General features: G+C 34.4%; 1 protein-coding gene across 1 annotated transcript; it reads right to left on the bottom strand.

The window, feature by feature from the left end:
• LOC107638026 lies at positions 15,994-17,010 on the bottom strand. Its single transcript, XM_016341227.2, has one exon. The coding sequence runs from the start codon at positions 16,811-16,813 to the stop codon at positions 16,223-16,225; it is 591 nt and encodes a 196-aa protein (XP_016196713.1). The 5' UTR covers positions 16,814-17,010; the 3' UTR covers positions 15,994-16,222.

Genomic DNA, 17,554 nt, shown 5'->3' with positions numbered 1-17,554 from the left:
ATATAATTAGTTCTGATAATTAATTTTAATATACAAAAAGTATTTTCGAATAACAAATGTTTATTTGGTGGCTGGACATAGGAGAATTATCGTTTCTCTCTTTTGCTTGGCCATTCGTTTCTCTCCCATCCCATGACATAATTTATCATATTCTTTTTTTTCCCTTTTAATACTTGATATTTTTCAAGAAAAATATTATAAAAAATGATAAATCGATACTGATTTTTTGGTGCATAGATATTTAAGTTCTTGAGTATTTAAAAATACATTTAAGTCCTTGATATTTTTAAAATTTAAATATATCGATTTGTAAGTCTAATTTGTCCAATTTTAAAAACTCTCTTATTCATATCAATCAAGTAGTACAACTGGAGTCACGTTTGATTTTTTCGTTAAATCTGACTGACCCAAATGAACATGAGGGATCGATATGTCCAGATTTTGAAAAGAGCAAGAACTTAAATGTATTTTTAAATTCTCGAAAACTTAAATATCTGCGATTTAAAAAGTCAAGGATCTCTATTTATTCTTTTCTCAAAATTTTATGGTGCTTAATAAATTTATGTCTAATTTATCTATTAAGAAAGTAGTTGGTTTGAATTAATATAGTTAGTTAGTTCATAAAGCTATTTTACACTTACTGAAGTTAGTAAGAGTTAGTTTTACTGTTATAGAGCGCAGTTAGTTGTAAATCTTGATGACTTGAGTCTTAGTTACCACACTGTTATAAATAGACTTCTCTTAGCCAAATATAATTAACACAATATAATCATTCTCATCAATAGTAAATTAAGTTTTTCACATTTGTTTCGTTTTTCTGTAACTGCTAAGATTCATTCATTGCCTAAAAGATAAGAGGAAAATAAGTAAACTCCACTTTTGTTTATTTGTGTCATATAGTTATAAAATTAAACATTGCACCATTAATCAAACCGCCGTGAATTATTTTCTTAAAAAGACAGAAAAGAATGGATGGATAACTTAAGCCTATGAGATTTGAACTAATAATAAATTTCTCTTCAAAAATAATACTTGGCAATGGTTTTCACCAACGTGGGGGGATTGATTTTGATTAGGCATTCAGTTTAATTGTCAAGCCTCGAACAATTTGGCTCATCTTTAGTATTGCTCTCTCTAAAGGATGAAAGCTATGACGATTTAATTTTCACAATGCATTCCTCAATGGAATGCTTAAAGAGAATGTTTATATATATAGAATAGCCTGAAAGCTTTGTAGCTTCAAATTCTATTTTGTATGTGTTACTTGAATAAGGTTATTTTTTACTTTACTACGCTGAGCAACACTCTCAAATAGTTTGCCTTCTATAAATCTAAGTTAGACCCTTCTTTATTTATTAGATGCACTAATAATAATTCAATGATTTATTTAGTTGCATATGTGGATGACATTCTAATAACTGGTGATGATTCTAATGACGATGATAATAAATAGTTCGGAATTTGAATTCTATCTTGTACATACAGCAATCTATTAACCAACGGCAGACTTTAAATAGAGTTCTAATCCGTAACGAATTAGTCCTTGACTTATCGAGTTAGAAAATATCGTGGACAAAAAAAAATTAATTTAGTAATTATATACTATATTTTCATTTAAAGATCTTAGCCAGTTTAATTTCTTTTTGGAAATCTCTTTGATGGTAACGTCATGCTTTCACACTAGAAATATACATCTGAACTCCTCCATAAAACTAATATGCAAAACTCTAAATCAGTACCTAAACCTATAGTTGTTAATTTGAAATTACATGCTAATGATTCAGAAACTTTTGACAATCTTAGACTCTATAGATCCACAATAGGGGCATTGCAGTATCTTACTCTAACTAGATCAGACCTTATATTTACTGTAACTAAAGTTTGTGAATTTATGCACAATTTAACATTGATTGCTATTTAAACTTTGCACTTTTTAATTTATGTTTCCTTTCATGCAGATTGGGGAGTAAACTTCGATGATAGAAAATCTATTACTGAATACTGCATTTTCTTTGGCACCAATTTAATAGCACGAAATCGCAATAAGCATTCATCTATCAGATAGAGATTATTTGGATAAAAATCTTCTTTGAGAGTTAAGTGTACCTTTAAAGCCAAGCTTCTACAATTTATTGTGATAATAATAGGAGTGTTTGTCTTCTGACAGCCAATCCTATTTTTCATATACTGCACAATCCAAACATTTCGAATTGGATATCTACTTTGTGAGAGACAAGTGCTTCAAGGCAAAGTTTTTGTGACTAATATCCTATGATCAAATTACAGACATCTTTACCAAGATCTTTTTCATTCTTTGATGGTTTTTCTAACAAACTTAGCTTGGTATCACAACCCCATTTAAGTTTGAGGGGTGTTATTAAGGATAATAATAAAATTAAACAAACAAAGATTATAGTGATGAGCTAAAGCTTAGTTAAGTCTGATTTTGGTTGTTAGTGCTAGTTAAAATTCGAGAAAAAGTTAGTTAGTTATTAGTTATCAGTTTAGCTATCTATAAATAACTTTGTGTTAGTGGGTCCACAGTTTTTTAAAAACAAAAAAAAAAAAAAAGAAAGAAAGGCTTTAAGCCACGGAGAAGAGAGAGAGGAAGCACCAAACTTCATTTTTGAATGAAAGAATAACGGCGTTGAGGGAGAAGAGAAAATTTGGGAGAAAAGGACAAGTTATCTTGATTCGATTGATCTGGTAAATTCGTTCCATTTTGAAATTTTAGTATGTTATTTCTAGTATAGAGATGAACATTAGGATATAACTTGCTAGTTATATTGCTTTATTTTTGTTTGATTTGAGATACCCACTTTGTGGAGGGTTTATGTTGATTTCATCAGTTTTGATGATGTATTTTGTTGATTGTTGAGATGCTCTAGTGTTACTAGGAAGACTGTTTGTGTACCCATTATTCTGATAGTGGAAGATCTTCTGGACTAGGTCCCATGGGTTTTTTTGTCTCTATTTTGGAGATTTTCTCACGTTAAAATTCTGGTGTCTAGTTATTTAATTTTTGCCATTATATTTGCTGTTTGCAGTATTTTTGGTATTGCCTATTTAATCGCACAGGTTGTGGAAAAATTTTTTTGGTGCTTCCGCTGTTAGACAGGTTCTTGTTTTAAACCTTTGTTGAGTTTTCTCAACAAAGTGGTATCTAGAGCTCTGGTTGTTTATCTCTGTGCTGATTAAATGGAGGAAAATATTCATGGACTGAATATGGTCAAATTGAATTCCCAAAATTACTCGATTTGGAAGACCCTCATGGAGGATATGCTGTATAGCAAGGACTTTTATGATCCTGTGGAGGGGGATAAATTCAAAGGTACTAAATCCGATGCTGAATGAAAGAAGCTGAATCAGAAGGCAGTTGCTTTGATTAGACAATGGCTTGATCTTAGCGTGTATCCATATGTTGACACCGAAACAAATGCCGAGAAGATGTAAAACAAATTGAAGGAGTTATATGAGAGGAAGAATGTGCAAAACAAAGCATTCTTGATCAGAAAGCTTGTCAATATGAAGTATATTGAAGGTAAATCAATGCTGGAGCACTTGAGCATTTTTCAAGAGACGGTGAACCAACTGAAAAATAATGAAATTACTTTGAATGATGAGTTGTAAGCCTTGTTGTTGTTGAGCTCTTTGCCTGATAGTTGGGAAGTTCTGGTTGTGACACTGACTAACTCAGCTCCGAATGGGAAGTTGACGTTAGCAATGGTTAAAGAGAGCATGTTGAATGAAGAAGCCAGAAGAAAAGAGCGAGGTTTGACTAATGCCTCCTCTCAGTCAAAAGCACTTGTTTCAGAGTCACAGGGAGAAGTCAAAGTAGAAAATCTCACAGTTTTGACAAGTCAGAGAGTCGAAGCAAGTCAAGAGGAAAGTACAAGCTAAGAAAGGAGTTCATTTGTCACCATTGTGGCAAGCCGGAGCATATTAAGAGGTATTGTAGCTTCTTGAAAAGAGAACAATCAAGGGGAAGAAACGAAGACAAAGGTAAAGATAGTGATAAAGAAACTGCTGCTATTGTTTATGAAGATGTTCTTATCACATATGATGAAAATTATGTGAATCTTGTCTGTGATGATTCCACTTGGATTATGGATTCTGGTGCCTCATGTCATGTCACTCTGAAATGTGAATTTTTCACTTTCTATACTGCTGGAAATTTTGGCAAGATCAAATTGGGAGATAAAAGAGTGTGTGATATCATTGGTATGGGTGATATGTGGCTTGAAACCAACATGGGATGCAAGTTGCAGTTGAAGAATGTTAGACATGCGCCAGATATGCGGTTCAATCTCATTTCAGTGAAGGCATTGGATCAAGAGGGGTATTGTACTTACTTTGGTAGTGGAAAATACAAAATTACCAAAGGGGCTCTCATTGTTTCCAAGGAAGACAATAGTCTCACTACTCTCTACCGGTTGCAAGCAAAGTTGTGCAAAGAAGAGATGAATGTAGCTGATTATTCATCTTCTGATTTGTCGCATATACGTCTTGGTCACTTGAGCAAGAAAGGACTAAGCGTCTTGGCCAAGAAGCACTCACTTCCAGTAAAAGGTACAACTTTAAATACTTGTACTTATTGTTTTGTTGGAAAGCATGCTAGAGTATCATTTCATAATTTTGGACCTCATAGGAGATCACATGTTCTAGATTTAGTTCACACTGATGTTTGCACTATGGATGCTAAGACACTAGGTGGTGCATCATATTTTGTTACTTTTATTAATGATTATTCTCGAAAAGTGTGGGCCTTTGTTTTGAAATCTAAAGACCAGGTGCTCGGTATCTTCAAACACTTTCATGCAAGTGTTGAAAGAGAAACAGGAAGGAAATTGAAATGTGTTCGAGCAGATAATGGTGGTGAATACAGGGGTCCGTTTGAAGAGTATTGTAAAGGACATGGGATCAAGCTTGAGAAGACGGTTCCTAAGACTCCTCAACATAATGGAGTTGCAGAGAGAATGAATCGCACTATCAATGATAGAGTCAGGTGTATGCTCTCTCATGCAAAGTTGCATAAATCCTTTAGGGGTGAAGCGATGAGGACTGCAGTAGATCTGATCAACCTTTCTCCTTAAGTTCCACTAAATGGTGATGTTTCAGAGAAATTTTGGAGAGGGAAAGATGTCTCCTATAGTCACTTGCGAGTGTTCAGCTGCAGGGCTTTTGTTCACATTCCAAGAGATGAAAGGTCTAAACTTGATGGAAAGTCAAAGTAGTGTATCTTCATGGGTTATGGTCACGAAAACTTTGGTTATAGATTATGGGATTCGGTGAGCAAGAAGATAATTAGAAGCCGAGATGTGATTTTTCTTGAAGACCAAACTATCGAAGATTTTAAGAAGACAGATAAGCCAATAACTGTTAAACGTTCTGCTAATGATGAACCTGGTCCTTCCACTAAACCTCCTGTTGATGGGGGAGATGTACAAGTTGATAATGTTGGTGATGATTTGCATGATGAACCTACACCTCAACCTGAGGTGCCAGATGCAGAAGTTCCACCAGATGTTGAAGTTTCACCTGAACCACCAGTTGAGCCTGAATTGAGAAGATCTACAAGAGAGCTTCATCCTTTTCAGAAATATTCTCCTCATGAGTATGTGATGAACATTGAGACTGGGGAGCCAGAGAGCTACCAGGAAGCTATGTCTGATGAGCATAAGGAAGATTGGTTGAAAGCCATGCAAGAAGAAATGAAATCCTTGCATGAGAATCATACTTTTGAATTGGTGAAGTTACCGAATAGTAAGAGAACATTCAAGAATAAATGGGTGTTCAAATTAAAAGCGGATGAAAATGTCTCACAACCAAGGTACAAAACTCGATTGGTTGTGAAAGGCTTTGAGCAAAAGAAAAGTATTGATTTTGAGGAGATTTTCTCTCAAGTTGTGAAGATGTCCTCTATTCGAGTTGTGCTTGGGTTGGCGGCTAGCTTGAATTTAGAGGTTGAGCAGCTTGATGTGAAGACTGCATTCCTTCACGGTGATATAGATAAAGAAATTTATATGGAGCAACCAGAGGGTTTCGAGATTAAAGGAAATGAGCATCTTGTATGCATGTTGAAGAAGAGCTTATATGGGCTGAAGCAAGCGCCAAGACAGTGGTACACAAAGTTTGATTCCTTCATGGAAGGTTATGGGTATAGTAAGACTTCTTCTGATCATTGTGTATATGTTAAGAAATTCTCTGATTGTGATTTTATAATTCTCTTGCTTTATGTTGATGACATGTTGATTGTTGGTCATGACACTAAGAAGATTGAAAGTCTTAAGAAAGACTTGAACAGATCCTTTGCTATGAAGGATTTGGGTCCTGCAAAGAAAATCCTTGGCATGAGTATCACTCGTGACAAGAAGAATGGGAAACTGTGGTTGTCACAGCAGAAGTATATTGAGAAGGTTTTAGAGAGGTTTAGCATGAGTAATTCCAAACTTGTTAGTACTCCACTTGCTAGTCATTTCAAGCTGAGTTCGCAGTAATGTCCTACGAATGAGAAAGAGAAAGAAGAAATGAAGAAGATTTCATATGCATCTGCAGTTGGCAGTTTGATGTATGCTATGGTTTACACCAGGCCAGATATTGCTCATGCTGTTGGAGTTGTTAGTCGGTTTCTCTCTAATCCTGGCAAGGAACACTGGCAAGCAGTGAAGTAGATTCTCAGATACCTTAATGGTACTTTCAGAGTTTGTTTATGCTTTGGGAGTGGCCAACCTGTGTTGGATGGTTACACAGATGCAGATATGGCTGGGATCTTGATTCAAGGAAGTCTATTTTTGGTTATATGATGACTTTTGCAGGGGGAGCTGTGTCGTGGCAATCTCGACTTCAGAAATGTGTTGCTTTGTCTACTACAGAGACAAAATACATTGTTGTTGTTGAAGCTTCTAAGAAACTCTTGTGGATGAAGAAATTTCTACAAGAGTTAGGCATCAATCAAGAGAAGTTTGTGTTATTTTGTGACAGTCAGAGTGCTATCCATCTCAACAAGAATCCGACGTTTCATTCCAGATCGAAGCACATAGAGGTGAGATATTATTGGATACGTCAAGCGCTTGAGATGAAGTCATATGCACTTGAAAAGATCCATACTGATGATAATTGTTCAGATATGATGACTAAGAGTTTACTTGCAATGAAGTTTGATTCCTGTAAAGAGAATGCGAGCTTGGTGGAGCAGCCTATCCCCACTTGAGTTGGTGAAGGAGAGATTTGTTGGTGGGTCCCCAACTAAGTGGGGCCCACAGTTTTTTAAAAACAAAAAAAAAGGAAAGAAAGGCTTTAAGCCACGAGGAACAGAGAGAGAAAGAGAGAGGAAGCACGAAGCTTCATTTTTGAATGAAAAGAAAAACGGCGTCGAGGTAGATGAGAAAATTTGGGAGAAAATGATAAGCTATCTTGATCTAATTGATCTGGTAAATTCACTTAATTTTTTATGAAATTTTAGTATGTTATTCCTAGTGTAGAGATGAACATTAGGATATAACTTGATAGTTTTATTGCCTTATCTTTTGCCTGATTTGAGATACCCACTTTGTGGAGGGTTTATGTTGATTCCATCAGTTTTGATGATGTATTTTGTTGATTGTTGAGATGCCATAGTGTTACTAGGAATACTGTTTGTGTACCCATTATTCTGATAGTGGGAGATTTTTCTGGACTAGATCCCGTGGGTTTTTTTGTCCCTCTTTTGGGGGTTTTTCCATGTTAAAATTCTGGTGTCTGGTTATTTAATTTCTGCCATTATATTTGTTGCTTGAAATATCTTTGATATTGCCTATTTAATCACACAGGTTGTGAAAAAATTATTTTTGGTGCTTTCGTTGTTAGACAAATTCTTATTTTAAACCTTTGTTGAGTTTTCCAACACTTTGTATCTATTTTTCTCTACAATAAGTAGAATACACTCAATTGAGAGCATTATTCATTCTGATTTCTTTAAGATTCTCTTCTTTCTTCCTTCATAAATGATATATAAAGCCAAATTGTGTGGCATCAATAGTAATAATAATGAAGCCCAAAAGGAAAGAACAAATTACATCTTTAATAATAATAATAATAGCAGCAATAATTATACAATAGCATTTCTTTATCTAATAATATAAATATAATATATTTTTGAGTTAAGTACTTTTTCTGTCTCTAAGGTCTTGAGTCAAAATTAAAATTGTCACCGACTTTTTTTTTATTATTAAAATCATCCTCAACCTTATAAAACGTTAAAAAATTGTCCTTTCTCTAATTTTTGGACAAAAATACCCTTCATCCATCATTTACCCTTATTTGTTCTTTTTCCTTCAACAACACAAACAGAGAGGAGGGAGAGCAAGCCACAAAGAAAAGAACAAAGGGGAGGGTGGAGAACGAAGAGGAAAAAGAAGAGAAGAGGAAGAAGAAGGCGCCGCCGGCGAGAAAGGACGTCGTTGCTGACGTTCTCCTTCGGTACCGACTCAATTCCATTCTCTTTCGGTGCCGACTTCTTCTCCGTTGCGCTCTTTCTCGCACAGCGCAGACCTGCGTTCTTCCTCTCTCACAGCGCCCCGCCTCCATTCTGCCTCCTGTAGTGTTGCGCCTCCGTTCTGCCTCCTGCAGTGTTGCACCTCCGTTCTGCCTCCTTGCCGCGTCGCACCTCCTTCCAAATCTATTCTGCTTCTATGTTTCTCTATTCTGTTTCCTGAAGCTCATCTCTTTCCAGATCTATTCATGTAGCTATCTCTTCCTCTCTTCCGTGACTAAATTTGTGTTATTAATTATTTGAAAAATTTTTGGTTTAGTTTTTAATTTTGGCATGAAGTTTTTAGTTGTTACATATGGTTATAGTGTTGCTGAATTTGTGTTGCTACTTCATTTACTAATTTACAATTCTATAATTTCTGTTGTCAATTTTGGATCTGAAATCATAGTTGATGATTATTGAATTGTTGTTTGATATGAAATTTTTGTTAATTTTGCTTAAGGTGGCGTCGGTGGTGTGCCGATCGTGGTGGGAAGTGTTGCGGCCGCTGAGGGAGGCGATGATGCTGCTCCGATGGGGAAGAAGTTCAAGCACGGAAACCCACGGGTGAAGCAGAATATAAAAAAGGTACGGAGTCGTTCGAGAAGGCGGCGGCGCATGGGTCTGCACTTGCCATGGTGGACGCGGGGCTCATGTATTGGGAGAGAGGGGAGAAGCAGAAAGCCCTCGATTTGTTCCTAAAATCTGCGTTCTCTCTCTTTGAGTTTGAAAGATTGGATTTTTGAAATTTTTTTCCTTGAATTTGAATGTGGTGGTGTTGTTGTTGATGGATTTTTGAATTTGAATGTGGTGGTGTTGTTATTGATGAATTTTTGAATCTGAATATATTGTTATTGTTGATTCTGTGTTATTTTGTTTGTTTTTTTTTTAAATTAAAAAAAAATTGGTATTGTTGTTGTTGAAGATTTAGGTGAAGAGAATGAAGAAGGGAGGTTGAGGAACAATGGAGTGAAGAGGGTGAAGAGGAGAGATGATGATGAAGAGTATTTTAGTCTAAAAATTAAAAAAAAAAGATGATTTTAAAGCGTTTTTAAACGTTAAAGATGATTTTAATAAGAAAAAAAAAATCAAAAACGATTTTGATTTTGACCCACAATCTTAAAAATGAAAAAAGTACTTAACCCTATATTTTTTTATGGTATTCTCTTCCCATAAATCAAAAACTAATAGTCACAAATTAGATCTCAATTCTCTTATATTATCCACCAAGTCAATTTGAGCTGAACTCTTGGAGAACTCATTCTGTTCCTCAATTTTTGAATATTTCATATATATCACTACAAAATACAAATAAGATATCCACATACATTTTTATTTCACGAGAATAAAATATTTTGATATTAAAACTTCATTGATTAAAACATAGAAAAACAATACCACAAAATTTATCATTTGAAAAAAAAAATAATTTTTTAATATATATATATATTCCAACTCAGTATGTCAAAAACTAATTTATCGTGAAACTCTTACTTAAGCGAATTAGTGAGGTCACCATTAGTTCCACTCAAGTTAGTTATGTAAAACTATTTACATGCATCAAAATTAAATTAGAAAAAGTCTAGGAGGTCATCAACTTTTGTGTTTTGTGTTAGAATTTTTATTCTAATTGTGGTCTAATTTGTTAATATAGAAATTAGTTTGGGTGGTATTGTAATTATTTATTATTATATTGATAGTTGGTCTGTTCTTTGATGGAAAGAACACGACTGTTCATCATAAACTTTATAAAATTTGGGTCCCCAATTCTGATCATAAGAAAAAAAAATACACATTAATTCCATCTGGCTCTCTGTGATTCAAGAATTGGAAGTTCCAAATTAAATCAAAGAATTTATTGGCAATGGCTGGAGGTACGTAAATTACTGGTTTTATAAAAAAATCTAACATGTGGTATCAGAGAAAAATTGTCTCTGCCTTGCCATTTCAAAATTTAATTACTGTGCATTATTTTGATAAATTATTTTCAAAAGAAGAATGTATAGTATGAATTTTCAAATAAGTAAGAAAAACTATTGAAATTAAAGTTGACGTACCATAAGAAGAGGGAATAATAAATAATATTCCCAGAAGGAATGTTCTAAATTTGTGTGGTAGTTGTTCTTTATAATAGTATAATTTTTCATGATTCTCATAAAAAAAAAAAGGAAAGAAAGAGAGAAGAAGAAAAGGAAGATGGTGGAAGAGAGAAGAATTTTGGTTGGAGTGAGGTTTGAACTTGGATCTTCTAAATATTGCTAAAATATTTATCCACTAGATCATCTCCACTTTAATTTTATTCATGTTACTCAATTTATTTATTTGATGATTATATTTGCATGCAATATAAATTCTTCCGCTGCATATCATATTGTGATTAATATATGATTTATTGAGGAGTAGCCACAGCATCCTTGATAATAATTATATTTAAAGAGATCACATAAATATTAATATGATATATTTGTAATTGTTGTGAATTATATAATAAACTTGCCCACAGGAATTTATTATGTTATTCACATATAATTAGATTGAAATAGAAAATATTTCTTACTTCTTAATTAGCCTACAGGTATTAAGAAGCAGTATTTTATTTTCTAATTTCAATACTTTAGTTAGTATAGTGAATATTATGTGTGTTAAAATCTTTGCCCACAGGTAGATTTTAATGACACTATGATTCATATTTATTTTGATATGACTTACATTGGCACGTATTATCATATGTTATGGATGGATTTTGATGTGCCTATTTAAAGTTGAATAATGTTAGCATGATTTATTATTTGCAGCAGTAATGATATCTGAAACTGTATCTGAAGTTCATTTGTTAAGTGGTGACAACTATAAGGAATGGAAAGATAAGATTCTCTTTCACTTGGGGTGTGCAGACCTTGACTATGCTCTTCGTAGGGAAGAGCCTCCGACACCTACTGATGCTAGTTCTCAAGCTGAGGTAGCATTATACGAACGGTGGGAGAAATCCAACCGTTTAAGTATGATGTTCATTAAGTCTCATATTTCAGCTAGTATCCGAGGTTCAATTCCTGATTGTAGAAATGTCAAGGATTATATGAAGGCTGTTGATGAACAGTTTGAGTCTTCTAGTAAGGCACTTGCAAGCATCCTAATGGCACAATTGTCATCTATGAGGCTTACCGGCGTAAGAGGTGTGCGTGAACACATCATGAGGTTGAGAGACATTGTAGCACAACTGAAAGCTTTAGAGGTTGAGATCTCTGACTCATTTATGGTGCATCTTATTCTGAATTCTCTTCCTTCCCAATACGGACCATTTAAGATTTCTTATAACACACATAAGGAAAAATGGTCCATTAACAAATTACTGGTGATGTGTGTGCAAGAGGAAGGAAGGCTAATTCAGGAATTTGGTGAAAGTGCACTATTAGTGACAAATGAGGATAATAAAAAGCAAGCTCATAAGAAGAAAGTAAAGGGTATTGTATCCCATCCTATGAAGAAAGAAAGTGCATGGTGTTTCTTTTGTAAAAAGAAAGGACACATGAAGAAGGAGTGCCAAAATTTAAAGTTTGGCTTGAAAAGAAAGGTACTAACCTTTGTGATCTTATTCCTTCAGTGTGTTTTGAATCTAATTTTGTTGAAATATGTCATGACACTTGGTGGATTGATTCTGGTGCTGAAATTCATATTTCAAATACCATGCAGGGTTTCATAAGAAAAAGGAAATCGATAGGAAGTGAACTAAGCATCTATATGGGCAATCGGATGCGTTCACGTGTGGAAGCTGTTGGAATATTTAGGCTTGTATTAAGTACTGGTTGTATTTTAGATTTAGAAAGAACCTTTTATATTTCAGATTTTTCTAAAAATTTGATGTCTTTATCTAAACTTGTAAAACAATGATTATGTATAAATTTTTATGATAATTTTGTTGACATTATTAAAAATTCTAATATTATTGGACGTGGTACTTTAATTGGTGATTTATTTAAAGTCCATTTAACTAATAATGTTCCATCTAATCTTATGGTTATGCATGGTAATAGTATGACTGAAAAATCCTCCATGTTATGACACCGAAGGTTGGGACACATCTCCATTGAGAGAATAAAGAAATTAGTAAGTGATGGAATTCTTGAAACTCTAGACTTTATTGATTTTGATACTTGTGTGGATTGCATTAAGGGAAAGCAAACCAAAAAGTCTCAAAAAGGTGCTAAGAGGAGTTCTGACATATTAGAAATAATTCACATTGACATATGTTGTCCTGATATGTCCTTAAGTGGTCAGAAATACTTCATCTCCTTTATTGATGATTATTCACGATATATGTATCTCTATATGCTTCATCATAAATATGAGGCATTGGACGCTTTTAAAGTTTATAAAGCTGAAGTAGAGAAACAATGCGGAAAGAAAATTAAGATCGTGAGATCAGATAGAGGTGGAGAATTCTATGGGAGATATACTGGAAGTGGGAAAGCACCTGGTCCATTTGCAAAGTATCTTTAAGAGCATGGTATTGTGGCACAATACACCACATGCCTGGCACACCAGATCAAAATGGTGTAGCTGAAAGAAGAAATAGGACTTTGCTGGATATGGTGAGGAGTATGCTTAGCAACTCCAATCTTACTTTATCCTTGTGGAGTGAAGTCCTTAAGACAGCTGCGTATATATTAAATAGAGTTCCAACAAAGGCAGTTTCTAAAACGCCATTTGAGCTATGAAAAGGTTGAAAACCTAGTTTGAATCATATATGCATTTGGGGTTATCCTGCTGAAGTTCGGGTTTATAATCCACAAGAAAGGAAGTTAGACCCAAGGACGATAAGTGCCTATTTTATCGGCTATGCAGAAAAGTCTAAGGGTTACAGATTTTATTGTCCCTCCCATTCAAGTAAAATAGTTGAATCTAGAAATGCAAGATTTTTAGAGCATGATGTGAAAAGTGGGAGAAATCATCCTCCTAAAGTTGTTGAGAATGATAATATTTGTCAAACCTCTCTATGTACAAGAGTGATTGTTCAATACAATGCCCATATAGATAGGCTCAATATAGAACAACCTATTACTAATGTTCCACATCATGAAGATAATGTTCAAGTAGATCATATGGTGGAGGATCAAACTCTTTATAATGAAAATGTTGTTCAAGAACATATTGCTCAAGAGCAACTTCAAGAAGAGGGAGAACCTGTTATGCCACTACCTTTACAAGAGGTTGATGATGCAACATTAAGAAGATCAACAAGAATTAGAAAGCCTGCAATTTCTAGTAACTATGTAGTATATCTTGTTGAGTCTGACTATGATGTTTGTGATGAAAATGACCCAACGACATTTTCACAAGCAATGAAAAGTCGTAATTCCAATTTATGGCTAGATGCTATGAAGGATGAAATGAATTCTATGGCAGATAACCAAGTTTGGGATCTTGTAGAATTGCCTGATGGGAAAAAGGCCATTGGCTGTAAATGGGTCTTTAAAATCAAGAAGGATTCATCAGGCAATATTGAGCGCTACAAGGCTCGACTTGTTGCCAAAGGATTCACTCAAAGGGAAGGAGTTGACTACAGAAAAACCTTTTCTCCTGTTTCAAAGAAAGACTCTTTCCGTATCATTATGGCATTGGTAGCACACTTTGACATGGAATTGCATCAAATGGATGTGAAAACGACATTCCTTAATGGAGATTTGGAAGAAGAGGTCTATATGAGACAACCCGAAGGGTTCATCTCAAGTGCTGGTAAGGAGTTAGTTTGCAAGCTTAAGAGAGCAATGTATGGTCTTAAGCAGGCTTCCCGACAGTGGTATTTGAAGTTTCACAATGTGATTTCTTCATTTGAGTTCATTGAAAATATTTCTGATCAATGTATATATCACAAGGTTAGTGGGAGCAAGATCATATTTCTCATCTTATATGTAGATGATATTTTGCTTGCAACAAATGATTTAGGGTTGTTACATGAAGTGAAACAATTTCTCTCTAGATATTTTGATATGAAAGATATGGGTGATGCATCTTATGTCATTGGCATAAAGATTTATAGAGATAAACATAAAGAATTTTAGGTTTATCTCAAGAAGCCTATATTAATAAATTTCTTGAGAGGTTTAAAATGCAAAATTGTTCACCAAGTGTTGCACCTATTGTGAAAGGTGATAAATTCTGCTTAGATCAATGTCCCAAAAATGAACTTGAAAAGAAACAGATGCAAAATACTCCTTATGCTTCAGCCGTTGGAAGCCTAATGTATGCTCAGGTATGTACAAGACCTGACATTGCTTTTGCTGTTAGCATGTTAGGAAGATATCAAAGCAATCCAAGAATTATCCATTGGAGAGCTACAAAGGTCTTAAGGTACCTTCAAGGGACCAAGGACTTCATGCTTACATATAGACAAACCGACAGTTTAAAAATTGTTGGATACTCAGATTTAGACTTGGCGGGATGTGTTGATTCTAGAAAGTCAACGTCAGGATACATCTTTATGCTTGCTGATGGAGCAGTATCTTGGAAGAGTGCAAAACAATCACTTGTAGCCACTTCTACCATGGAAGCCGAGTTTATTGCTTGTTTTGAGGCTACATCACAAGGTGTTTGGTTAAAGAATTTCATCTCTGGGCTTAAGATTATGGATTATATCTCTAGGCCATTAAGAATATATTGTGACAATTCAGCTGCTATATTTATGGCTAAAAATAATAGAAGTAGTAGTCGAAGTAAGCACATCGATATTAAGTACTTAGCCATTAAAGACCGAGTTAGGTCTAATGAGGTACAATAGAGCATATTAGTACTAAACAGATGATAGCTGATCCTTTGACAAAAGGCATGCCACTAGGATTGTTTAAGGATCATGTTACTAGTATGGGTTTATGTTTTGTAACGTCACTTATATGACTTATGTTATATTATATGACATATTTGGATATGAAATTCTTGTTATTGTTTGTTTCTCATTTGGTCAGTATATATGCGCATACATGATTGAGAATGACAAATAAAATTTAGTGAAGGACCTAGAATAAGCATTGGGCTTATTTCTATAGAAATACCACATGAAGAGTTTATTCAGTTAGGAGATATTACATTGTAATACATAGAAGGTAATACTCGATTAATGAAAAACTACCGCTATGATTCGTATAATTTATCTTAATTGTTTAAGCATAGTATGTAATTACAAACTATACGTAACAAATGTTGGACCAAGTGGGAGAATGTTAGAATTTTTATTCTAATTGTGGTCCAATTTGTTAATATAAAAATTAGTTTGGGCGGTATTGTAATTATTCATTATTATATTGATAGTTGGTCTGTTCTTTGATGGAAAGAACACGACTATTCATTATAAACTTTATAAAATTTGGGTTCCCAATTCTGCTCATAAGAACAAAAAAAAAAAAATACACCTTGATTCCATCTGGCTCTCTGTGATTCAAGAATTGGAAGTTCCAAATTAAATCAAAGAATTTATTGGCAATGGCAGGAGATACGTAAATTACTGGTTTTATAAAGAAATCTAACATTTTGTAGCCAGCACTTAATCATCAAAAGAGAAGTGAGTGATCTCTCACCATTCGATGTAATCTCACACCATTAAAAAAGCTATTGATGGCCAATTGATGAACTCCTCGTTAAATTATACATATATCCAAATTGTTTGGCACCAACAATTATGCGAATCCGAAAAGGAAAAAAAGAAGCTAAGTTTGCAAAATTTCAAACATTATTATAGGTGCTGCTACCATAGCTGTTCCACCCAATAGGAACTCCAACAACAACACCACCACCACAAGAAGAAGAAGAAGTTGTTGCCCCCATAGTAGTCCCTCTCAATTTAAACCCACAAGGACTCACTGCTTTCCCTGCTGCCGCCGTCACATATTCCGGTGAATTCACCACCCTAACGGAGAAATTAAGCACACCATTGCGCCTTCCTTCCCAATCCCTCAACCTATAGCTCAAAAACTGCAAGCAATGTTGTGGAACACTACCAAAACCACCCATGAATTCCGAAACCGCAACCCTTGCAATTCCAACGTCTTTGACACCCTTCAAAGTCTTGGACTTCACCTCCAACGTTATGGAACTTGCATGCAACGGAACATCGACATCCAATTTGTGATTCCACGTAAGGTTGTTGTTTGTAGCATCTTCTTTCGCCATGCATGTGGTGTAGCTGTTTATGGACTCTGCCCTAACCACCACGAAGAGATTATTTTTGGTGGTGGCGGGCTTGCGGTCCAATTGGAGTCCTTCTACTGATTGGACTGTGAGTTCCAGTGTTCTTACTGGGCACCTTGCATCCATGTTGTGATAAATACAAGAAAATAAAATCTGGAACTTATTTATGTATGTTATGTTATCTTATATAATTAAGAATTAAAATTTAAAAATTTTGTGACCAACAAAACCAGAACTAGCTAGAAGAATTGAATAGTAAAAGAGTTGTATCAATGAAGTTAGTAGAAGAAAGGAGAGTATTTAGAAGATGTGGAAGAAGTGTGTGTGGGAAGGAAAAGCGGGTGGATGTTGTTCATAAATATAGGAAGAGTTCATGTGGAAAACGTAAGAGAGAGAGAAGGTAGAAAGAAACAAAGGCGTTGCTTCCTTTTGAGCTTCCTAAATTGGGACCATTCACGTACAAACATCTAAAATATTTTTTGTTAAAGATAGTTTTTAACAACTGAAATTGATACGTATAATCGATTATTAAAATTAGATTAGATAAATTGATATTTTTGTTAAAATTAGATTAAATAAATTAATTTGTATTTTTATATTTTTATAATTTGAGAATTTATTTGTCTTTAAAATAAAAATTGAAGGATCTATTTATTATTTCCTCTAAAAATCAACATAATAAAAAAAACCAATTTTTACCGAAAATGGAGAATAAATTAGTTCTTTATATTTTAAATACAGCCAATTTAGAATATGTGCGTGTTTGGTAGAAATGTGGTTGACTTGGATGTGTCAATTTCCACATGGTTTAAGCACGTTAGATAGAGTTGAGGGTTCAGAAAATTCAAGAAGATGAATTTTATTAGG

The sequence above is a fragment of the Arachis ipaensis genome, chromosome B04, assembly GCF_000816755.2.
Source record: "Arachis ipaensis cultivar K30076 chromosome B04, Araip1.1, whole genome shotgun sequence".
Taxonomy (NCBI): Eukaryota; Viridiplantae; Streptophyta; class Magnoliopsida; order Fabales; family Fabaceae; genus Arachis; species Arachis ipaensis.
Note: the sequence above shows the minus strand (reverse complement) of the source record. Positions and strands in the feature narration are given on the sequence as shown.

Bases quoted from the DNA above. Each gene is read 5' to 3' on its own strand.
- LOC107638026 (XM_016341227.2), bottom strand. From the start codon at position 16,813: ATGGATGCAAGGTGCCCAGTAAGAACACTGGAACTCACAGTCCAATCA.